The sequence below is a fragment of the Pelophylax lessonae genome (genome assembly GCF_965119305.1).
Source record: "Pelophylax lessonae genome assembly, chromosome: 5".
Classification (NCBI taxonomy): Eukaryota; Metazoa; Chordata; class Amphibia; order Anura; family Ranidae; genus Pelophylax; species Pelophylax lessonae.
The window spans coordinates 16,841,606-16,867,894 of NC_138772.1; the positions used below are offsets into that span (position 1 = coordinate 16,841,606).

At 42.8% G+C, this 26,289-nt stretch overlaps 1 protein-coding gene across 1 annotated transcript in view; it reads left to right on the forward strand.

Annotated features, from left to right (window-relative positions):
* The window catches only part of OBSCN (obscurin, cytoskeletal calmodulin and titin-interacting RhoGEF), a 740,285-nt gene that overhangs the window by 235,019 nt on the left and 478,977 nt on the right, over positions 1–26,289 (forward strand). Inside the window, exons 41-50 of the mRNA XM_082257722.1 lie at positions 1,551–1,817; positions 1,975–2,241; positions 4,754–5,020; positions 5,924–6,190; positions 7,692–7,958; positions 8,179–8,445; positions 16,086–16,352; positions 17,891–18,157; positions 21,723–21,989; positions 25,362–25,628. Coding sequence (XP_082113848.1) covers positions 1,551–1,817; positions 1,975–2,241; positions 4,754–5,020; positions 5,924–6,190; positions 7,692–7,958; positions 8,179–8,445; positions 16,086–16,352; positions 17,891–18,157; positions 21,723–21,989; positions 25,362–25,628 — 2,670 coding nt within the window. The remainder of the gene's footprint in view (positions 1–1,550; positions 1,818–1,974; positions 2,242–4,753; positions 5,021–5,923; positions 6,191–7,691; positions 7,959–8,178; positions 8,446–16,085; positions 16,353–17,890; positions 18,158–21,722; positions 21,990–25,361; positions 25,629–26,289) is intronic.

The following is a 26,289-nucleotide window of genomic DNA, read 5'->3' on the forward strand; positions in this document are numbered from 1 at the left end:
TGCGGCAATCCACCACCATGAGGGGCCCAAAGAAGGCAGGAAGGGAGCAGTTGGCTCTGTGTGTCTGCTTGTAGTCCACTATTGCCTGGGAGGATGGAGAATGGTGACTGGGGTGTGAGCCCCAGGGAGGATGCTGGAGCTGTGCCAGGCACCTGCCGACTGACTATCCAGACTGTACAGAGCTGCGTGTTCCCAGACAGAGCTCAGGATGGTGGCCAGAGCCCACAGGTGAGGCTTTGCTTCCAGGTGTATCAGTGTAGGAACTACCAGGGTTGCAAAGGGACTAGAGAAAAGGGCCCCAGGACCCATGGAAAGGGCCCCAGGACCAGTGGGTCACGGGGGCCCTTCATGGTTTTCTGCACCAGAGCTCTGAAGGTTCTAGTTACACCTCTGGTAATGAAACGCACAAAAAGCTGTAACCTAGTGTTAGGATTGATGTGGCAGAGCCTGACGTGCAGAAGGATTTCTCACCTGATGGAGAGCCCAGGACAGGGATGGCGACAGGATACCAGAGGTGCGGAGTCTAAGTGTTAGCCGGTATTCACCAGGGCCCCTGATGGTGGGGATGGATTTGGCTGCGTGCTAACACCACGTTGCATTCCTCCGGATTCCCCAGCCAGGCTAAGAGAAGGTCGAGGTTCAATAGCCAGTAGTGGATAAACAGATCAGGTTAAGGCAGAAGCGTAGTCAAGAAGAACCGGGGTCAGGGCGGGCAGCAGACAGTCAAAGGCAAGCCGGGTCAGATGATCAGGAACAGCAGGTAGATACAGGCACAGGAGACAGGAGAGCTGAAGATCACACAACAAAGATTCAGTCTAAGTGTTAGCCGGTATTCACCAGGGCCCCTGATGGTGGGGATGGATTTGGCTGCGTGCTAACACCAGGTCGCAGTCCTCTGGATTCCCTAGCTAGGCTAACAGCAGGTCCAGGTCCAATAGCCAGTAGCGGATAAACAGATCAGGTTAAGGCAGAAGCGTTGGGGTCAGGGCGGGCAGCAGACAGTCAAAGGTCAAAGGCAAGCCGGGTTAGATGATCAGGAACAGCAAAGATTCAGTGTGACTACTGCACTTAACTAGGCCATTTGGCGCCAATGGTAATTTTGCGTGAACGGGAGAACGCTACGCTAGGGCGCTTTTGCATATGCACATAGGCGTTTGCCGGTTTGCGGCAGAAGGGTTACCAGTGTGCCTGCGCACAAAAGTAAACCCCTGACACCTAGTTCTCCAGTTTGGGGGTTGGGCATGGGATGAGAAAATAACTGTTAATGCCATTGAGTAGAAGTGATGTAGCTAAGGATAAGTGGCTCGTTTGATAGTGATGTCGATTTTTCTGGATACATTTACTGTATAGGTTTTGTTTTTGTTTTTTAACTGGCTACTTATAAGTAGGTTACAATTTTTAAACTCTTCATGAATACAACTTTTCTTTTATGGGGCGGGGGGGGGGGGGGCAGTCCATCCAACTCTTCTTTTAGTCACTAACTACTACTTCTTCAACGAAGTCAACCAAAACCCTAACCAATGGTCTTTAACATTCTTGACATGCATTAGCTCTTCCAACCCTCTTTAAAGAAAAACTGGTTGACAAAGAATCCATGGAAGGAGAAAATGTCACCCTCTGCTGTGAGCTTTCGAAACCAGCCACCACCATTGTTTGGAAGAAAGGTCAAATGGCCTTGAAACAAAGTGAAAAACATAGGATGACCATAAAAGACACAATGGCGGAACTGACCATCCAGAATCTCGAATTTAAAGATGAAGGAAATTACACTTGCTTATGTGGAGAGCAAGAAACCACAGCAAATCTTAAAGTCAATGGTAAACCTCAGTCTATTTTTTTTTTTTTTAAAGGTAATGCTTCAATATACATACAGATATTATCTGTAGAACAAGACAGGTTTTTGGAAAAAAAGGGTTATAACTCACATTTAGAAAAATGTGCGTGTTTCAGTGACTTCTTATTTGCTGTCTTTAGCCAAGCCTGTTCTTTTCAAAGAAGAGTTGAAGAACATAGAAGGCAAGGAGGGTTCTTCGGTGACACTGCATGGAGAGCTGACCAAGCCTCCAGTGGCCATCGAGTGGAGAAGAGGAGACAAGGTGCTCCGGCCAAGTCACAAGTATGACATGAGACAGGACGGAGCAATGGTAGAGCTCTCAATACAGAATTTGGAGCTAGAAGACACTGGAGAATACACATGTATATGCGGAGAGGAGCATTCCAGAGCAGTACTTTTAGTACATGGTAACAATTTTAGCATTCTTAATTTTTAACCATCTTCTTTCTACGATCTCTGTGCCAAGCTGCTTCCCTTGATGCACAATATGCTCTTACAGTCTTTTTAAGCTTGATTTCTGTTGTGTTTGTCCTGCTTGGCTTTCTTTGTCTATGTACCTGTCAAACCAACAGCACACATTTTGCTTTTTACAGTCGATGTAAACCCATTACTATATGAAACCAACCATATTAGAAATCATACGCGCTTCTAAAACCCTTTTATGTTTGGTTTTAGTTGTGATCACATGACCGCTATAAACCCTTTTCATGCCTGACCTCTGATGTTGGAAAGATGAGACTCCAAATGAGGTTGCAAATCCAAGGAGCTATTGACAGATGACTACTCATCTGTCAATGAGGATTTGCAGGGCTTGATGGGGGGGCATGTCAGGCTAAGATGTCACAGGTTGACAAAAGCCGGCTATAGATGGTTTGAATCTCGGTCGGTTCTGCAGGGTCTGGCTTGAGATTCGGACTATCTATGGGCAGGATGATTGTACCCAAGTCAATCCATCGATCAACTTGGGTACGACCAACATGTCGGATTTTTACATGCGATTATTGCCAGTGGCTATAGTCGCTAGTGTTACCCGGAAGATATGAGATGTAAATTACCTCAGACATTATTCGGGTTAAATGAGAGTTCTTTGACCATGAGTTAAAGTTTCAAAACAGCAATAGTACTTTATTGATAAGTAACATTGAAGCCTAAATGAATTTACAACAATCTATCTATAGTACATTAAAAAATGGAAAATATTCCTAGTTTAACTGAACAAATATAGAGTATGATACTCAGATACAAACACAGCACTACGTAAGTGCAGGAGATAAAAGTCCATAGTTACCCTTCCCATGAGAGTTTCAGAAAAAGCATGTATACATTTTAAGTGTGAGAGATATAGTCCATAGTTACCATCCCCAGTAGTTTCATCCTAGTCTGCAATGCAAGAGGAAGTTTCTCTCATTCCCACCTTCACTAATATACGTAGATCTATATCGCATAGACTTGTATAGGGCTATTCTGATTGGTTCAGCTATCCTGCCCTGTTCCTCCCTCTGGGCGTATCTCGTTCAGGATTGGACAACTTCCTCCTCGCCTAGCTTAGCATAATTCAGCCCCTTGCTAACCCCTCCTCTCTGTTGGATGGAGAATTTAATTTTACATGTTGATTTGCTCTGAAATTGAAAATTAAGATATGCAAGGTTCATCTCCGGAGCACATTGTCCAACCCTCAACAGATAGTCCATTTTCATTGCATATCTAAAGGGACAGTCTTTGAAGTAGAGGGCGAGATAAAGGAATGACCTGTCATGGACGATTATCAATTATTTTCTGGCCCCGTAATGTCTGGGGAAACAGAACATAATTATGGGGCTGTACTACAGTTTGTTTATCAGTGTAAATTAGCAGGTGCCCCCTGGTAGCTCAGGCATGCATTTCCAATGGATTTATTAGCCATTGATTACTAAAGTCGGTCCGTCTGGCTTACACAAATTACACATCCACAGTCATATGGCAAATATGAGTCTGAAATCAAAACTTTGTACATTTATATCTTTTTACAATTACTTATGGAACTTTATACATAACTCCTCATCAGGCAACACAGTAATAGAGATTACACATAAACTCCCTTTATAAGGCAACACTAGCAAAAATCACTGTGTTCTGCTGGCAGAAATGACTCGCTGCACACCCCTGGGAGGGATTCCCCCATCAACACTGACTGTGTTGATGGGAAATCGAGCAATTTTCTTGTCTGCAACCTGTGGTTGCCATCATCAATGGCCTGCCTAAGGGACTAAGGCATGGAGTCCTTTAGCCCTTACTAACATAAGGAGGGGGCAACCTGATTATGCTACCATGGACCACAGGAGACTTGAAGGATAACCAGGTATTTAGTGTGACTTGCACTTGCTCAATACATTAATGTAAACATTACAATTACAGTGAGGGACACAGAATAATGTGGGCAAGATAACATGAAATAAGGAATCAATTAAAGCTTTGAACTAGCAGATCATTTTTGGAGCCACAAGTGCCTCCAATGCCAACAACAGCTATAGCTCAAAAGGTAAGAATAAGCAGAAATATTTTAGGCACATAGAATACCTGGCTACTAGAATAAGTTCAGCATCCTGTCGAGGCTTGAGGAACCTATAGCAGAACTTTGGCTAGAATTCTAATTGCTGACTTGCGATATCACAAATCTCTACATTAATTGGCATATCATGCCTATGATAATGTATGCCATTGACCAAAATGTAGTTCCTGATGAAGCAAAAATATAAAAACAAATCAAAAGGCACGTGTTGAAATGATTTTGGTGTTTTTTTTTGTTTTTTTTTTGTATGTTTTGATGTGATTCGGTGTTGTTAAATTGAAGGATTCGAAAGAATGTTAAATGTTATGTTACAGTATGTTGTTCAAAATTTAGAACCTGTGTATTTACACATTACCTTCTACGTTACTTAGCACTGCCTGTCCACTTCAAGCATGGGCTCAAGGATGAGAGCACAACAGAAGGTGATAAAATCATCCTCCACTGTGAGCTTAGCAAACCCAAAGTACCCGTGCAATGGGAAAAAGAGAACAACGTTCTTCCCCAATCGGAGAAGCATATCTTAAAACAAGATGGCTTAGTGGCAGAACTTGTCATTTTAGATGTCAATGAAAATGATGCAGGAATATACAGCTGTGTCTGCGGAGACCAAAAAACATCTGCAGCCGTAACTGTTAAAGGTAATATAAACAAAACTAAAGCAGGGGTCTCCAAACTTTCTGAATAAAGAACCATTAACTGGCCTTAGGGCTTTAGAGGGGCCAGCTGGTGACCAGTGGCATTAGAAAATGCCATGATGACGGTGAGAGCAAACTGTGCTACATCATTGGATTTAGTTGAAGGAATAGTTCCCTATTGTTGGTATCAGTGGAAGGAATTGTGCCCCATTGTTGGTATTCAAATTAGGAATGGCCCCCCATTTTCGGTGTCTATGGGAGGAATGGTGCCACATCATTGGTCTCTGTGGGAGGAATGGTGCCCCATCATTAATGTCTGTGGGAGGAATAGTGCCCCATTATTGTTCTCTGTGGGAGGAATGGGGCCCCAAGGGCTGGATAAAAGCAAGCAAAGGGCCACATCTAGCCTGCATATTGCAGTTTGGAGGCCACTGCACTAAAGAAAATGTTTAAAAAATATATACGCACACTTGCACTTTTTGGTGTTGGGTGAACTCATCTTGAATTTTCTAGAATTCTATTAATATCAATGAAAAGCTATTCTTGGATGAACTTTATTGACTCAATAGGGTAAACTGTTTTCATTTACCTCTGATAGGTCTGTCTTAAAAGTCTGATATCCCTACTTGCGTGAGCTCTTCAGGCCTCTCAGAGGGCATATTTCTTTTGTTTCTTTTTTCTTTTAAGGACAGACATCAATATGCACATCCAGGAAGGTGTTTCTGTGGCTGATAAAGATCCTAAAAACATTATGTACAAAGCAATTTATTCTGCTTACTCATAAATAGTATAAAAATAGGCAAAATTGGACAAAGTTGATTAGGCTTGCTATGCATTTAGGTTTATGATGATCAGCAGTATGTGTACGTTTTCATACTAGTAATAATGTCTTCTACATTCTGTCAGCTTTGCCACCCAAGTTCAAAACGGGGCTACAAAACAAAGAGTGTGTGGAAGGGCAGTCGGCCATTTTGAACTGTGAGCTGACCAAGGCAAACGCTCGCCTAGAGTGGAGGAAAGGAAACACGGTCCTCCAGCCAAATGATAAGTACAAAATTAGCCAAGATGGCTTCAATGCCGAACTTGTAATTCATAATTTAAATATTCAAGATGGAGGCCAATACTCTTGTATGTGTGGAGAACAACAGACTTCAGCTGCATTAGTAGTGAATGGTAAATTTATAGATCCCATGCATTGTACTACTACTTACTGTTGGCAATTTTACCAGTAGCATAGGTGTGTTAAACTTACAACTTTTATATGCTTCAGTATATATTAACCACTTCAGATACCTGATAACTTTCTAAAACCGAATGTTGTTACTAATGTCTAAACTCAAGAATAATTATGAAGAGCACTTACAAGCGCTTGATTTATTCTCCCTGGAAAGGAGACGCCTGAGAGGGGACATGATAGCAATTTACAAGTACCTCAATGGTGATCTCAACATTGAAAAAAAACTGTTCAGTCGCAATGAATGCATGAGGACACGAGGCCATACAATGCGATTAGAGGAAAAGAGGTTTAACCTTAGGCTACGCAGGGGGTTCTTTACTGTAAGGGCTACAAGATTCTGGAATTCTCTACCACAAGTGGTAGTAACTGCGGGGAGTATGGCTACTTTTAAAACACTCTTGGACGTACATCTTAAGGATCAAAACATTCAGGGGTATGGGAAATAATTACGTCCGCACACACCTACACAGGTTGAACTGGATGGACTATTGTCTTTATTCAACCTCAACTACTATGCAATAGCTATGTTCAAGCTATAAAATTGCATATGTGGTGTAGGCTGCCCATCTTTTTCGAAATGGGCTCTCTGGGATTTTTAAGAAGTCCCTAAAAAATTTGTAATTACCTGTTGATTCTGCCAGTGGAACCTTTGAGTAGGCACTTCCATTTATAGTGAGACAATGTGGGGAGGTGGAGCGTGGTGCGGTGGCAGTAAACACTCAGAGTCATGTTGCAGAGAACAGACCTTGTAATAATGTTAAAGTTCAGCAATTCAAAACAAGCCTAGCAGGAAGGAGCTCAAAGCATGTCTTGAGGGGCGGAATGTGGTCTGGCCAGTTCGTACCCAAATGGGGAGGTCTCCAGGAAGGATGGTGTGTCCCTATCCTTTCCCTACTTGTCTGCAACCTCTCCCTGCGGCTAATTACTGTCCATATTAGACGGGTCCCTACACTACCGAGACGTGAAATGTGCGCCAAGCCTGAGGGCCGGGGCCTTAAATATTCTCTGCCTGAACCAAGATGGCTCCCAGAGTCACATGAAGTGGGGGTATTCAATCAGATAGCTTCCCAAGTGACCCAGGAAACCAAAGAGGAAGCTTACAGATGGACTTTACCATCATTTATTATAAACATAATTGTTTAATTTAGGATATGCTGCTCTTCCAAAAATGTTCAGTGTCCTATATCATCTCTGAGTCTCTGAAATTATATTAAAAAAAAATCATATTTTCTCTCAAATAGAATTTAGGGGCGTTGGGGTGCTTTTTTCTTCCCGTTGACATTTTCCAAAGGGCTTTCCTTACATGTCTTTCTCTTTGTATGAATCATTTTGATGGTGGTAAACTGAAAAATGTGAAAAGAAAATCAAACTTTTTTTTTTTGGTGAGGGAACCAACAGGTCCTAATAGTACATCTGTTTGTCTCAATTTTGCGCTAGCTTCGCCGCCAGAATTTAAAGAGGAACTGAAAAGTCTTGAAGCCGTAGAAGGGAACTCTGTAACTTTGCACTGTGAGTTGACCAAACCAAACGCTTCCCTCGAATGGCGGAAAGGACAGAAAATTATCAAATCGAGTGAAAAGTACAAGCTCATACAGGAGGGCCTTGTAGCAGAACTGGTTGTAAATAATCTGGACCAACAAGATACTGGAAGATACATTTGTGTCTGTGGAGATAACCAGACGGCCGCGTCATTGACTGTGAAGGGTATTCTAGAATTCCTAGTCTTCTTTAGATGTCCATTAACAACATCCTCATCACTTTGTGTTCCTCTTCATCATTTAATCAAGCATCTTTGCCTTCCCTTCTCATAATTTTCGACCCATTCCATTGCTATGTCTCACTTTTAACAACTAATCCTCCATCATCACCAACTGTTGATTCTGCGACTGATTTCTAAATCTGATCCTTCTTTTTATATTCGCAGCACTTCCTCCACAGTTTAAGGAAAGGCTAGTGAACAAGGAATGCATTGAAGGTGAGTCAGTGAAATTGCATTGCACGTTGACCAAGCCAAAAGCTTCCCTGGAGTGGAGGAAAGGCCAGAAGACACTTAAACCTGGAGATAAATATAAATTTGTCCAAGAAGGTCTTGTCGCTGAGTTGGTTATTAGTCAACTGAATCTGGAGGATGCGGGAGACTACACATGTGTGTGTGGAGATCATAAAACAACGGCTTCCATAACTGTGAAGGGTAATTTTTTAAATATTTTTTTCTGTTTTAGGATTCTAATTCCAACCTCATTCTTCACTAGTTTCTATTAGGGATCGACCGATTATCAGCAATGCCGATATATCGGGGGCCGATATGCACTTTCCCCGATATATCGGAATCGGCCCCTGAGGTTACCGATATTGCTGATATTTCGGGAAAGTGCTGTACCGGAGTGACGCCTGCAGCTAGAGGCATCACCCCGGTATCGGCATCCATAGCCGACGGTTGGCTGTCTTGTAATGACAACCGATGCGGCTGAGAAGCCGCTCGGCTGTCATTACAAGGAGCAGGAGGGACATCCCCCCCTCCTGCCGCCATCCTCGGCTTGCCCAGGTCTCCCATAACACCGGGAGACCTGAGCATCCTACCTGCACGGCCGCCGAAGAGAAGATCTGATCAAAGCCGATTTCAGCTCTGATCGGGTCTCCATGTAAAAAATCAGGAAGTGATGTCATGACATCCCTTCCGGGTACTCGGCTGCAAATTAAAAAATATGTGAGCATTCAAAACAGCCAAACTTGGCATTTGGAATGATTTTAAGTGCAGAGGAGGGGTTTGGGGTCTTTTAGAACCCCAGATCCCTCCACCAGAGTACCTGTGAAAAATAAAAAAATATATATTTTTTTAAATGTTCGAAAATATCGGCCGATACCCATATCCGATGACCAAAATATCGATATCGGCACAAAAAAAAACTATATCGGTCGATCACTAGATTATATCATCTCTTCCATCATCTTTTTTTCCTTTTCCCACCTTGTTTCATTTTCCGTTTTCATCCTCATTCAACGCAATCTCTATCCTTGCCTTTTCATCTGTTCCATCCTACCATCTGTCGTACTGCATTGAGAGTCCCTTGATTAAGTCATCGCTTTGCAACTAATATTGCAAATTTTGCATTGTATACATGTTTACTGCCCTTCCATGTGGACAACTTGTAGAAAAACTTACATTAGATGAATAGCTGAAGACTGGAACCAATTTCTATAGTTAGTTAAATATCTGATGCTGAAGCACAATAAGGAGAAAGAACCTCAAATTAAGTATTTTCTACATTATTTTTTAATTTATATACCAAAAGCCTCTCCTGAGGCAAAACATTTTCCACTGACACCGATGTCAAAGACCACCAACTTGATAGAGATTACATGTGGTCAAATATGTAACTAAAGTAATTTCTTTGTTAGTCAAGATGGAAAGAGACACAACGCCATTTAGTTCAACCAATAGAAAGAATATATGAATATATACAGTACACTATGCCTTTAAATGCACATGAACCTAATTGCATCCCAGTCTTAGTCCGTAGGGTTCAATATTGACTTGGCCCACCCACAATAAAGAACACTGGCTTACACTGGCTCTGGTGACACTGGCAATGGTGGCTAGCAGTCAGGAACACTGTTGTTGGCTGCACTGGCTTGGTGACACTGGCCCTGGTGTGGTGGCAATCAGAAGCACTGTTTGTAACTTACACTGATTTGGTGACACTGGAAGTGGTGTTTTGCCGAGTTTGTTGTTTGCCTTGTTAATTTTGGACACAGTTGTTTAGTTACAGTTCTCCCAAAATTTCCATCTCTTTCAATATGTTTTCAACATTATATGATGCATGTTAAAGCACTTTAAAAGATTCCCATCAGGTCTCTAAAAAAATCAAAAGGCCAGTTCCTGGCTAGAGAGGAGGTAATGTACTCACCTACCTGGCAGAAGACACCTAAACTTGGCTGAACTCTCATGCCTTCCTGCATTGCAGCCTCCAGCAGTTTTTTCAGCATGCAACATTTTTGGGAGGCTTCCCCTCCGTGCACTGCCCCTAGGGCACAATAGACTAAGCATAGATGTAAAAGTCAGAGAGGGGTAGTAGTGCATGGTGGGCAGAGGCGTAACTAGAACCTTCAGGGCCCCAGTGCAAGAAACCATGAAGGGCCCCCCGGAGAGGGGGGGCACAGTGGGGGGGGGGGCCCAGAGACTGCAGAACACAAGTGAACTGGATAGGAGGAGTGGCGGGGGCAGCATACAGAGGAACCAATCTCCTCCATTTTTCTCCTGCAGCTACAGGATGAAAAAGGAGGACAGTGATTTCTCTACATGCTGCCCCCCTGCGCCCCTTCTATCCAGGTGTACAGGGGAACCGCACAGGCCCCCTGGAGCATGGGGCCCAGTTGCAATTGCAACCCCTGTAGTTACGCCCCTGATGGTGGGGTTTAAAGGCATCTAACACTTATTGAAGCCAAAGAACACTTGATCATAGGGAGGTAGGAGGCACATGGGGTTGGGTGAAGTGGCAGTAACCACATAGAGTCCAGATGCAGTAATTGGAACTTGTATTAAGGTCAAAGTTCAAAAGCTCAGAACAAGCCCGGCAGGAGGACAACCTGACCGGGAACACTCAGAGATTGAAACAGCAGTGTGTAGCAGAGCAGGTCTCAGCTAAACTGACAGCGCCTGTCTCGAGGGGCGGAATGCGGCCTGGCTTGTCCAAGCCCAAGTGTGGAGGTTTCCAGATTGAATGGCGTGTACCTGTCTTTTCCTTTCTCGTCTGTAACCTCTCCCTACTATTATTAATTGTTACTGACAGGTGAGTGAGCTCTCCCTACACTACCCACACGTGAAATGCATTCCAAACCCAGCAGCCAGGGTCTTAAATAGACTCTGCTTGACCTAGGATGGCCACCAGGGTCACATGAGTTGACCCAGGAAACCGTAGAGGAACCATGTTGCTCTCAACTTCCTCTCAACTCTCAACTTCCTCTCCCTCTGTCATGTGGTTGTGGTCAAGTGCCACCATCAATGGGGAAAATAAACTGCACCTGCCTACACACAGGCCTCTGGACAGGTAAATATATGAGCTATTCTGTTGCAGAAAACTGGGCTTTTGACTTATTTAGAGGCCCGAAAGGTTTCGCTTTAAACATTTTGTAGTACATGAACAAAATTAGTAGTAAGTAAACTTGCTCTTAACCAGAGCACCTCTATCCACTGTTATGAGCGCCATATAATCAACATGCTGTTAATTCTGTATCAGCCTGTCCAACACAATTTAAAAAGGAATTAAAAAGCAAGGAAGTTATTGAGGGAAGTTCAGTCGCGCTAATCTGTGAGTTGACGAAACCCGACGCATTCCTAGAATGGAGAAAAGGACACAAACTTCTCCAACCAAGTGACAAGTACCGGTCCATCCAGGAGGGTCTTATTGCTAAGCTGGTAATAGATAACGTGGAGGTGAAGGATGCCGGAGAGTACACTTGCATATGTGGAAACTATCGGACAACTGCGTCCCTGAGCGTGAGCGGTAAAACTTCAATAATAGCAGTCTTGTGCTGTCCTCCTGCTATCTCTACCTGCACTGCGTTTCCTTAACCTAAATATAATGTGTGATTCACAGTCATTGACCATATTTGTCATAAATGATTCTGATTCCACCATCACTCCACTTCTAATAAAAACCTTACTTACAGCACACCTTGTCCTTCTATTGTGCCCACTTCCATCTTTCTGACAATACTGACATGGTTGGACAACATTTTTTTGGGTTTTAGCATTTATTGCCTTTCTTATATACTTATCTTTGTACAGTCCCTAGGAATTTCCTCTACACCCAGCGGGCAGAGCTTGATTGTTTTGGGTGCTAGGCTTTTTTGTGTTGACCATGTGGTGTCATGTAGTAGTTCAGAAACTTTGATATCCTATTTCCTCCCACCAATTGGGTCATGGAACTAATTAAAGTGTTTTGAGAAAAACACAATCTCCTCTAGTTGAAGCATATAGTATACAGTATATAAACTAGGAGCAAGAAGATCACTTAAAGATAGTAATCTAATCTCACTCACCCAGCGCTATAAAAAATAATATTATAAAACATAAACCGTAAAGGCTAAAGCTGCTGCTATAAATCACAAATGCATAGAAAAAAGGTGTGACAGATCAACAGATGAATAAATCAATCGGTACCTAGCAAGCCGAAACTAACAGCGTGGCGTCTCACGTTGCTATGGCGACCGTGCACTCACGCCCTAACTCGTTTCGTCATCACGGCCTTCAACTAAGGGCGCGAGTGCGTCAGACGCAACTAGCTTATATTGATCGTCTGTTTGGTGAGTGTCCATTTTGATGGGGTGACACAGCTTGATGGTGGAGGCACACTGATTATACAGATAGCTGCACATCTATCTCACCAATGTTCGATATCTGCACCTAAATTTGGACTCTATCATTGGGTGGAGTGTGTATCTACTTCCAGTGATTGCATGCTGTACTCTGTGGACATTTTATATCAGTCACTGACAATTTTATGATTATTTGTTATGTGTTAGCGCTGCTAGTGTTACAGATTGATTTATTCATCTGTTGATCTGTCACACCTTTTTTCTATATATAGTATACAGTAGCTATGTCCAAACTATGCCCCTCCAGCTGTTCAGGAACTACAATTCCCATTATGCCTAGTTATGTCTGTGAATGTCAGAGATTTACAATGCTTCATGGGAATTGTAGTTCCTGAACAGCTGGAGGGCCATCGTTTGGATACCCTTGGTATACAGTGTAAAGATTTTTGCAAACTTTTTTTGCAGATTCCTACCTTTTTCTGTTCTGAATCTGTTTGTTTCACCATGTCCTTTCCAGAGTGACTCCTAAATGGAGAGAGGGGATGTCTGCCTTCTTGATAACCAACTGAGCAAATTTCAGTGTTCTAATGACAAAAGCTGCAGTGTCTGCATCCCTTTAGATCTAGATAAGCCTTCGGAAGCATCTCACCAGAAATTAGACTCCTATTGCATTGGATGCCTAAAATTTAACTTCTCAGTACAGATATGGGAGAAACCAACAATGTACAGAATGCTTCCAGGTTACCATCTTGAAAGAATGCAAATTTTGACAGTTAATTAACATGAAATTTGTTAGGCCCCTTTCTCATGGGGCCGATCTGCTCGGTGGACTCTGCCAGCTCAGCAGGGATCGCTCCGTTGATCCCCGCTGAGCAGGTGGATGACAGGTCCGTCTCCGCTCAATGTGCGGATACGGACCTGTCAGAGTCCCGCTCTCCTCTATGGGGAGATCGGATGAAAAGGACAGCATGTCTGTTTTCATCTGATCCGACCCGCTGGACGGATGGCGAACGTCTGTTTTCAGGGGATCTTGTCAGATCGGATCGGGTGTCAGCGGACATCCATAGAAGGAGAATGGGTAGCCCAATTCAGGTCCGCCTGAAAAACGGACAGGTGGACCTGATCGGTCCGATCGTGTGAAAGGGGCCTTAAAGACTGATATGGAAATGTTTTTATCAATAACATTAAAGTATGTAGCAATTATAAATGTTATGCTACATTGAAAATTGAGTTTTCCTTTAAGAGCCCCCTCCTGGACATTTTTAAAATCAGTTCTCAACTTAAAGTGATATTAAAGACTTTAAAAATGCTCTTTGTCTGCTTGCTATGGGGCACTCATCCGCCCCCTTCCTCCTCACTGCCTGTGATTGACAGCAGTGAGAGCCCATTGCTGTGTCTGAGCAAACGAAAGTCGGGAGAGCCGCTGCTCTCATGCACAGCGCTGGATCGTGTTCGGCTCAGGTAAGTATTAGGGAGACTGGGGAGAGCAGCACACCAAAGGTTTTTTTTTACCTTCCTGAACAGAATGCATGAAGGTAATTAAACGTCAGCCTTTGCAACCACTTTAATGCCACATGATCTTCAACTAAGCAACACCTTTCAGAATCAGAACCAGCCGTCCTCCAAAAGTTGTTGGGGGTTTCTTGAGCAATGAGCAGTTTCTTACTCTCAGATATCAATAACTAATGACAACAGTGATCTTTTGGGCTATCAGTTGGGATTTTTCCCAGTGACCACCAATGGAAGAAGCATTCTTCCCAGTGACCATCATGTTATTATTAGCAGGTGTTCCCTGAGACCAGAAAGTTATTTCAGGGGTTCCCCCATGTTAAAAAAGTTGAGAAAGGCAGAAATATATATTTTTAACAGGATGTGTTTTGAGATTAATAAATTGAGTTAAGGTGACTGGGTCCTGCATCTCAATATTTCAAGCTCAGCCAGTGGGCAAAGTTTAATCCTTCACACAACCAAACATGAAATAATTGGTGGAATTACTATAACATAGTTTGTTATCTATCTGAACTTCTGGAAAGCTTGACCTCTTGTGAGACTTGGAGGACTAAAGGAGAGAAAACTTCAAATAGATTTTTCTTGAACAGTGTTTTTCAAGCCTTGGCAATGGTCAGCTGTGTAGCACCATCCCAACCTTGGCATTGTTGGAGTATTACTGCTTAATGCCAAATGTGCCACCTGTTGTTCCCAGTGGGTACATGGAAAACATCCCTTCTCCAGTCTTCCAGGTTCTGGCCTCTCTAGAAGAAGCATTGGAGCCCATAGAAGTAGCAGTTCCACTCTACAATGTAAAACATTATGCTGCATCTGGTGCCTGCTACTGGTTTCCATCTCTAAAATTAGTAATCCTACAAAGCAGAAGTGCACATGAAAAAAAAGCTGTGGTACGGTCAAGTATAGCACTACCATGGGTACAGATCCAAAAGTTTGGAAAACACTGTTCTAGAAGATGTACTGGCATGAGGGGGGGGGGGGGGGGGGAAGACAGGCAATGAATAGAATTTATGAAGTTGATACTTTTTTTTTTTTAGAAACAATTTTATTGAATTGTAAGTGCAAAACAAACAAATAGGTCAGTAACACAAAGTAAGTACAAAGTACAGGCTCAATATTGGCGCTTTTCCACTGCATGGAACCGAACGGTTCGGCTCGCTTTTGTGCTTTTCCACTGCTGGTACCGCATGGTATGGTGAAGGAACGGTTCAGTACGGTACGGTACGGCGGCGCTTTTCCACTACATGGAACCGAATGGTACGGCTCTCAAAAACAGTACCACCTCGGTTGTGGTTCCGAGAGGTACCATACCGGTACCATATCCCACAATCCTTTGCATGCAGTCACTACTAGCCACTGATTGGTCAGAGAATCCCACCCACCCCGTTGTTATCCCACCCACTTAACTTTAGTACTACTTTAGTGGAAAAGCAAACCATACCGTACCGTACCGAACCGTTCCAACACCGTACCATGCGGTACCAGCAGTGGAAAAGCAAACCGGGCCAAGCAGGGCCGAGTAGAGCCGAGCCGGTACTTGCAGCGGAAAAGTGCCATAACAAAGGACAACTAGCCAGCTTTAGAGAAGTAAATATACAATAAGAACCTGATATTTGGACAGGTATTAGCCATAAAACCTCAAAGCAACTGTAACAAAAAAGGGGTGGGGGGACATCAAAAGTATAACCCAACTCCCAGCGGGAGATCAAACCCATACCCCCCTAGTGTGTGAAGAGGAAACTCTAGCAGAGGAGCTATAACATCTCTGGACAGTAGACCGTTATAGAGGTGAAAAGGGTTACGTAACTCGGGGGAATCTCAAATGGGGAGATTTAGGTCTGACGGGACAGGTCCTAGGGCATTCCCATATCCTGGATACGTGGCACCCAGGAACGATGAAGTTGATACTTATGTTGTCCCACCTTACAATAATTGTCTGAAAGATGGAACTGGACTTTCATATTGTGCCATCTTGCATTTTCAAATGCCCTTTCATCCCGCATTCAGCTCTTCCACACCAATTTAAAGAAGAACTTCAAAGCAAAGAAAGTATGGAGGGGGAATCTGTGACTCTGCATTGCACATTGACCAAACCAAATGCTTCTCTGGAGTGGAGGAAAGGACAGAAGAGTCTTAAACCTGGAGATAAATATAAATTTGTCCAAGAAGGTCTCGTCGCAGAACTAATTATAAGTCGACTGGACCTGGATGATGCCGGAGAATACATGTGTGTATGTGGAGACCATCAAACAAAGGCATCCCTCAACGTGAAGGGTAATGGTCTTCTCATCATATCTACCGTCACATTCCTACTAATTATCCCATGTCACCTCCAAAATCATCCAAATTCATCATCCATATTAATTTTTCTTCATCTGCCATTTTCACATTTCTCACCTAGTGTAAAAAGCATGCATGTTTATCATCATTTTATACTACAGTGTTTTTATATGTGTAGCTACTGTAATATTCTGTGACATTTGAAGTTATGGACTCATTGGCCTGTTCACATGTGACTCTTGAAGCATCCTACAGCATGAATTCATATGTTGGTAGATCATTTACTGTTACTTCAATACGTGGTCATGGTTCTTATATAAAGTAAGATGTTAGTGGTCTTATTAAATTGTGTTATATTCAGTTTGCATCAAGTTACCATCCAAAATTTGCTGAGATTTTATTGAATCCATTTTTCCTTCTACTCGTGAGATGTTCCCTGTGCCACTGGCTGCAATACAACCCCAAAGCATGATTGATCCACCCCCATGCTTAACAGTTGGACAGAGGTTCTTTTCATTAAATTCTGTGTCCCTTCTTCTCCAAAACGTACCTTTGCTCATTCTGGCCAAAAAGTTCAATTTTAACCTCATCGGTCCACAGAACTGATTTTTGTGGTGGAAGAGGTTTTCTTCTGATGACTCTTCCATGAAGACCATATTTGTACAAGTATCTCTTTATAGTGGAATAGTGTACCACAACTCCAGAGTGTCTGCCAGATCTTTCTGGAGGGATCGTGCAGTCAAACATGGGTTTTGAATTGCTTTTCTCACAATCCTGCGAGCTGTTCTGTCTGATATTTTTCTTGGTCTTCCAGATCTTGCTTTAACTTCCACTGTTCCTGATGACTGCCATTTCTTAATTGCATTCCGAACAGAGGATATTGACATCTGAAAACGCTTTTGCTATCATATCCCCCCTTATGTATTTATACATGGTGATCATATCCCCCCTTATGTATTTATACATGGAGATCATATCCCCCCTTATGTATTTATACATGGTGATCATATCCCCCCTTATGTATTTATACATGGAGATCAAATCCCCCCTTATGTATTTATACTTGGTGATCATATCCCCTTATGTATTTATACTTGGTGATCATATCCCCCTTATGTATTTATACTTGGTGATCATATTCCCCCTTATGTATTTATACTTGGTGATCATATTCCCCCTTATGTATTTTATACTTGGTGATCATATCCCCCCTTATGTATTTATACATGGTGATCATATCCCCCCCCCCTTATGTATTTATACATGGTGATCATATACCCCTTATGTATTAATACATGATGATCATATCCCCCCTTATGTATTTATACTTGGAGATGATATCCCTCCTTAATCTCCTCTTCTCAAGAGAGAAAAAATCCAGTTCATCCATAATCTTCACCCATAGCTGAGCTCCTCCATGCCTCTTATCTGTTTGGTTGCTCTTCTCTGCCCTAGCCTTAAAAAAATAATTATTGACACGGTACACACTTCCCATTTGGTGTTTTTAAATGTTCTTTTCATCCCGTGTTCAGCTGTTCCTCCACAATTTAAGGAGAAACTGAAGAGCACAGAAAGCCTGGAGGGAGAGACGGCAGCCCTACGTTGTATGCTGACCAAACCAAAAGCTCCGCTGGAATGGAAGAAAGGACAAAAGACTCTTAAACCCGGAGATAAATACAGATTCATCCAGGAAGGCCTTGCCGCGGAGTTGGTTATAAATCGGTTGGATCTAGAAGATACCGGTGAATACACATGTGTATGTGGAGACCAGCATACCACCGCATCTCTTACTGTGAAGGGTAATGACTTTCTAAAGACCCCCAACAGTCACCTTTTGTTGACTCTGCATCTGTCTTCACTTCACCTTCAACTGTCTCTCACTAATACCCTATCATCATCATCTTAACGCAATTCCATTACCAGTTCTTACATGTCTCTTCTGCCATTATCACCTCTTTCCACTTATATTTCTTCTCACCTCATCATGGTTATGCCGATTATTCCACTGACAGCATGGTCATGTTTGTCATAGCTACACTTCTAATAGTCTCTCCAAAACATTGACATCTAAGAGCAATACTTAAGTCTTATCTATGTTGTGTCTCTTCGTTGTCCTAGTTTGATATATTTTTATTATTCTGTGTGTCCTAAATGATGCACATTGTATCACCATTTTAATCTCAGGATTTGTTCGCACTTGCTTGAGTTTAGATTGCTCTCCAGAGAGCATTTGGCAAGTGATTAGGAAGCATTGTATCACCTCCTCACCACCTGCTTTAGCCTCTTGAATCCCACACTGGTGTGCCACAACCAATGCATTGGTTGAGGGGTGCTTGCAAATTGGCCCCATTCACTTGAATGAGTTGCACTTGGTGGGAGCAACCCCTGCCAAAAACGACAGGGGTTGTACCTCTTGCCAAAAAAGCACTGTGGCATGTGTACACCTCCGGCCGCTTTCTCTGCAGCTAAAGAGGGTGTGGTTGAGGGCTGGTAAAAACACAACTCACCTGAGGGGTTTTGCCACCCCTTAACTGATAGTGTGAACAAGCTCTTTGTGTTGTAGTTTATGATTTCCATCAGTCAATGGTGCAGCCAGCTTTTACTTGTCAAGTTATTTTTACTAACAATTTGCAATACTAAGTGTAGTACTGCCCCCTTAGGGGTCGCTGAGTATAGATTTCCCTGGGTCTCCCTCTGATTATCCTGCAGCCATTTGCTTGGGTATTTTCACTTGACCAGGTACACACTCATCCGCTCGTTATCCAATGACCAGTCTAGAGGATTTGTTATTTTGTATTTATTGGTAGAACTTGGATAGCAGAAGGGATTAGTGGGACTTCAACTATGTACAAAGGACAACTCTCACTTGGCCTCACTTGGTTGAACTGAATAGCAGACCCTCTGCTGAATCATACAGCATGTGTATGGAAGGATAAGTCCCTTGCTCGCTCTGGCACTGGATACTAACCAGTATCCATTTTAGCTGACACCCGTCCACTGACTTTACTAGCTTGAAGGGATGGCCCTCACCAAACAGCCCCCTAGATGTAGATCTGTATCTGATCTCTGAGTCAGTTCTACAGGACATCAGGGTTGCAGCTTCTGCTACTCTGGTCCTCAGGTCAACCACCTGAGGCCTTATGGCAGCCTGTACAGAGGAGGGGCAGTAATCCCCCTTCTTCCGGGACCCTGCTCTCCAGTCAAAGATGCTGTGCACATGTGTTCTCTTGGTATATATACAGTCATCCAGCATGCCTTGAGGTACCTTCCTCTGCCAATGGCCAGGGCTGTATCTACTGTATCTACGCCCATGCTCCAATTTGTCAGGTTTCCTTCCCCTATTCAATATGCCCCTTCCTATTGGACTAGTGTGAAACAGTCAGAAAACATGAGCAGCATCTGATCACACTGAGCATACCCTATCAATGGATCACTGCTCCCTGTTAGGCAGAGAGTACTTAAATTTCCCTGACAGTCCCCTCATAAGCAGGGAAACCCAAAAACTATACACTCTCTAGCACCTACCTAGGAGAGTGCTACATTAGGAAATAACAATACATTGCATCTGTCAGTTAAAGTAAAACTATAGCCTTCCTTCTCTGAGTATCCCTGCAAAGTCCCACAAATATCTGTTGATTCTTCCAGTGAAGTCTTCCTGCTTCCTGTGATGGAGTGGCAACAAGGCTGCAATGCTCCTGAGTTCCCAGCAGAGTTGCCACTGTCATGTAAGCTGAACCTGCTTGCATTACAATGGGTTTGAGATTTCAGGGAGGGAGGCTATCAACATTGTCACTGCTTATTCACATTTCTGCAGCCTGCTAAGCAGCACCTAGCCCAGCCCACTGCTTTCTGGATTGACTGCACTGCCTCTGCCTCTGTTGCTGAAACCCTCCTACTGTGAGCTGCAGTGTCTGGGAGGGGGAATGTGTGAGACACAAAGGAAGGAGGATTTGGCTCATTCAGGGAACGGTATAGGGAGTTTTTATGAGGCTTGTGCCTCACATAGTAACTCTTTAAATATATTTCAGGAAATACATGGTTTGCAGTACTAGCATACCATATATCTGTGTGGCATGAGGTTCCTGAGTAGGTCTTACATTTCATCATCATACTAATTTACTAATTATCATTTTCTATGTCTCCATTGACATGATCCATCCTGGTGACCATAGTTTGTGAAACTTCTCTGGACAAGTCCTACTCATCCATTAGCTTATGGAGTGGCTGATAACATTTTTTTAATTGGATCAGGTCTCTCAAAGCACATGATAATGCTTGCTTCCACTTTTACTTGTATTTTCATTTCTTTTAACACCTTTAAAACACAAAGACGATAAAATATAAAGAAGCAAAAGCAAATACATATTTTTTTAAATTATTACTGTTATTAATATTATTATTATTATCATTACTATTATTATTATAATAATACAAGCTGCGCTAGAAAATGATGAAAAAGTGATACGTGAACTGCAAAAAATATCACAAATAACAATATGCACAAACATAAATTAAATATGCATATGAATATAATTGAATGTTCGTGTCTTCTATGGTGAATATTATATTATTATTATTATCAATTATATTTATATGCATATTTAATTTATGTTTGTGCACTGTGGTTATTTGTGATATTTTTTGCAGTTCACGTATCACTTTTTCATCATTTTCTAGAGCAGCTTGTATTGTTATATATTTCTCTATTTGTGTTATCTCACTGGAAGTTGCAGCTTATTTTGTTTTGTTAAGTTTACTAGCGCGGTTATACATTTTTACTCCTTACTATTATTATTATTATGTTTTCTTTATTATGACTATCACTATTATTATTATATTTTTTCTTTATTATGACTATGATTATTAGTATTAGATTTTTTTCTTTATTATGGTTATGATATTATATATTTTTTTCTTTTTATTGACAAGGAACAAAAAAAATATAATTCTACAAAAATCTTTATTTTTACACTCTTTGTTCTCTCATTTTCCAGCCAACAGCTAGATATATGGGGTCTTGTCCACACGTATATACCTAGCTATTCTTAGTTTCTCTGTTGAAGAAAAATTCTGCTGTTCACAGAGGACAATAGCTTGAGCTCAAATTTACAAATATATGTTTCAAAGGTTGACTTATCGCCTTCCAACCCCCTCCTCCAGTTCCAGTAAGAGAGAGAGAGAATCGAATGGCAAGCAGCTTATTCTGTGCTCCCTCTTTTTATCATAGGGTGCCATAGTCTGTCTAAAATGGGTCATTTGTAAAAAAATATAATAAAAATAAATTATGTAAAATTGATAAACCATAAAAAAAAAAACATGATCCAAACCCTCATACCTTTAAGTCTGTCTCTCCGCACATTGTAGCTCTTCCCATTGTCTTTGTGGAGGAACTGAGAAATGAATTGGCAACCGAAGGCCAAGCTGCCACTTTGCGCTGTGAACTGAGTAAGGCAGGCGTCGCGGTGTCTTGGAAGAAGAACGGTTCTGTCATCCAAGCAAGTGATAAGTACGTCATGAAGCAGGAGGGAACAGTTACAGAGCTAACAATTACCAATCTGGATCTGAATGATGCTGGAGGTTACACCTGCATGTGTGGAGAACAACAGACTACTGCAAAATTATCAGTACAGGGTAAATATATTTGTAAAACCTACATATAAGGTTACATGTCTGGTTCTTCACCCAACTACATCAACATATGTGACGCGTTCAATAGGCGTTGTTCTTCGTTGCACGCTCCATTTTTTTCCAGTTGCGTTCTGTCGTCTTTGCTCTCTGTTTTGCTATCTTTCACTTTTAATAGGCCTTTTTTTTTAAGATAGATAGTGTAACGGATCTTTGTACCCCAGGTGGGCACATCTGCCGGACCTGTGTCTCCTGTCCTCCAAACGCACCCACAGCCTGCGAAGAAGCCATATCCAGCCCTTAACCCCTCAATCACGAGACAATCCACACAGGTGTTGAGGGTTAACCATGCAGAGCTTAAACTGTTTATTGCATTCCAAGACATACCGTTTTTCTCACATTTAGGGAAACTCCCCTTAGACTTGCAGAGGGGGGGGGGGAGGGAACAAGGACCAACCAATGAGAACTGAACATTTGTACATTTGAAACAGGCAGTCTTAATACACACCCCCTGCGGAGAGATGTCTCCAACCCAGACCAGACCATTGTCTGTGTCATGATTTCACACAATTAGACACAGAAACAGGAGGGGGGGGGGATGGAATGGGGGAGAAGGGCTGTAGCATTACATTCCAAACACTTGGTTCTTAAACGTATACACATGCAATAAACATAATGCATACATGAAGGACAATATACAGTGGCTGTGTTTGCCACAATTCTCCCCCAGAACCAAGCCGGCATACACAGTCTGATCCTAACGGATCGCCTTGGGGATGTCTGGGGAGTACTCACGGATCATTTGTCAATGTCTGTTTGCCTGGATAATTCGTCGGCGTTGCCGTTTTGCTTCCCAGGGCAGTAGTGGATGGTAAAGTCAAAAGGCTGCAGCGCCAAACTCCAGTAGCTTCTGGCCCATAGTCTGTCGGTAGGAGGCTTGCGCACAGTCCCCTCCAAAACACACAGTGACAGTGGGTTCTGTCACAGATAGTATGACCCGTACCAATGTTCAAATGTAATAAACATTGTAAAAAGAGTGCATCTGTGAGTCATAGAAATCAAAAACGGTTATCATGATAAAGATCAATGAGTAGGACATACTATAAGCTAGGTTTACAGTAATGATACACATATTATGAACTACGAGCATAGTTAGTGTAATGGACCCCGTACTCAGGAAGAGTATGTCCGCCGTATAAGTTTCCCTTGCTTGGTACCAGCACAATACAAGATCCCTTAGCCCATCCAGTCACTTGTCTAGCCATCAGTGTAGGGTGGTAAGAAGCATAGGACTGTTTATTCCAACACAGTCACAAAGAGATATACACTCTAGGACAATCCCCCTCCCCTTTAGAAGCTAATCCACATACACATGTACATCCCATAATAGGTTGATCCCAATGCAGACAGAAACAATAGAACAATGTGATATAGGCACTTAACAATACCAAACCCCACCCCACCCCAAACTAGTCATGGTCTATGAGACACTCCTACAATATTCTTTCAACCCAAACCACACATACAGAACCCAAGATAACAGGGGTAAAAAGAAATGCTGAGTCCGGTGGGGTTGTACAGTCAGTCTGATTAGTGCAGACCCAACTGGGGTTCTTGGTCACTCTGTGCCCCTAATAGACACAGGGTGACTTACACATAGGAGGGGCCGGGGAAGCTAGACAAGGAGTTTCCCGACCTCTCTAAGGTAATCTGGGTTCCACAAGCCCCCCTGCCCAAAGTGACTCCCGTCACAGGTAGGAAAGAGAAGGGGGGGGGGTAATGGGATGAAGGGCAAACGTGTATTAACTGTAAACCGGGAGACACTGTTAGATTAGGTATGAGAGTCTGTACTTGCACAGAAGATAGTCAAGAGACATACTAGCCAAGGCCTCCCAAAACAGGGGGCCAATAGAAGAAAAAAAAATGGGGGAAAGAAATAGAACAGAATGGAAAGTAGAAGAGGGGATCAGAAGAAGTACGTCGGGGACACTCCAGCCAAGACCCAAGGCTTTCAGTGCCTATGGCAGTGCGTAGTTTTCGGGGGACACGAAGGGGTGAATGTATTGTATTCACGGGACCCAGGTTTTTAGGGAATTTCTTGTACATGTCTACAAGAATGCTAGTAAGCTTTTCAGTGATTAAAAAAAAAAAAAAATTGTATTTGCGACGATGAACTTCCGCAAAAGAAACAAACTGTTGTTTCCAAGCTTTTGCGATAGTTTGTTTTTCCGCTAGTAGTATATAGGTGGCCGATTTATATTGGGATCTTGTGAGGCCTGGAGGTTTCAAATGCAAAAAGGACGTACCAAGGGTTTCTGGGAAAGGGGAAGGTAAGCAAGGTTTGTAACAGTTTTAGAACTTTTGTCTGCTTAGCCATCTTTCTTTGGAGTTCATTTAGACTGTTTTGTTTCTGATGTTCCATTATACTCATCGTCTCTGCTGTTTTCTTGCTTTATTAAAAGCTTAAAGGGTGCTTAAAAACCTTAAAGTGGTTGTAAACATTCAATTTTTTTTTTTTTTTTAAATAACAAACATGCCTATACTTACCTGCTCTGTGCAATGGTTTTGCACAGAGCAGCACCGGTCCTCTAATTTTGGGGTCCTCTGCCGGTGCTCCAGGCCCCTCCTCTTCATCGGGTGCCCCCACAGAAAGCTGCTTTCCCTGGGGGCACCCATGCTGGCTCGCTCCCGAGTCCCGCTGCTGCTTCCATTGACACAGATAGCTAGACTTGGCCCCGCTCCTGTGTAACAGCCTTTGATTGACAGCAGTGGGAGCCAATAATTTTGTCCAATGAAAAGAGCGACAGTGGCTAGAGCAACTGCACTCATGCACATCGCTGGATCCTATTGGGATCAGTTAAATAAAGGGGGGGGGGGGTCTGGGGCGGGAACTGCAGCACAGAAGGTTTTTCACCCTAATGAATCTTAAGGCCTTACAACCACTTTCATCAAACCTCCGTAACTTACTCCTCTTGCCCACTGTATAGATTCTAGACCCAAGTACTGACAAATGGCACCACCACCGTCTACTCTTTGATCTAAATTGCCTTGAAGGGTGATGGCCTATAAAATGTGAATGTTAAAAATTTTCACCCCTCATTATTTTCCTAAAAGGTGTGATAGGTACCAAGGCCCACATTCCCCTACCTAGATCTACCTAGATCTGTATTAGAATGTCCCAATGCAGACACTTTTTGTGCCTCAAAGTACATTTGTAGTGCTTCGCTCGCCGCCTGGAAGCCTTGAGCCTCTCCTAGGACGTTACTGCTGGCTACATTTCGGTGCTTGTTGTTCACGTCTTACACTTCATATTCATTCCATCTCATTAAGGAGCCTCATTACGTGTTTGTTAGAATATATCTTTATCGCTTTTGTCAGAACTACCCCCGCAATTTGTAGAGGGACTGAGAAACAAAGAAGAAGTAGAGGGCCGAGAAGTCATTTTTCAATGCCGGCTTAGCAAAGCCAACGCAAAGACGGAGTGGAAGAAGGGGCACCAGACCCTAAAACCTGATCACAAATACAGGATGAGACTGCAGGGTGTCCATGCTGAACTCGTCATCTCCAATTTAGACCTGAAGGATTCTGGGAACTACACCTGTCTGTGTGGGGAGGAAGCAACTACAGCGACCCTGACAGTTAATGGTAAGAATTCACAACTACTTAACTTCCCAAAGTGAAAGTCCATTTTTGCGGGGTGTTATTTTTTTTTTAGATTTAATGAAACTGCTATTTAAAATGAGAAAACTAAATCTTGTTCCTAAAAGACTTTCTCTGCCCACAACCATTATATCAGTAGAACATCAACCCAACGCTGCAGTAATAGGGCTTAAACAGCCATCTTAAAGACTTGGTGACTTTACCAGGATAATGCAATGGTGGGTGGCCTATTTAGAAACAAGTGTTTGGAAGCTCTCGATTCTTAAAGCTGAACTCTGGCCATCATCGTTGGAGGATTTAGAAACTGGTTACCTCCATTCAGTGTTTCTTTCATTCTTTGCACAAAATACGGGGCTGCCATCATGTCGCCACCCAATCTATCTTTGCCCATTCATAAAATGTCACTGCAGATAGAGATCGACCGATTATCGGCAAAGCTGATATATCGGGGGCCGATATGCACTTTCCCCGATATATCAGAATTGGCCCCTGAGGTTACCAATATTGCCGATATTCCAGGAAAGTGCTTGTGCCGGAGTGATACCTGCAGCTAGAGGCATCACCCCAGTACCGGCGTCCATAGCCGACGGTTGGCTGTCTTGTAATGACAACCGATGCGGCTGAGAAGCCGCTCGGCTGTCATTAC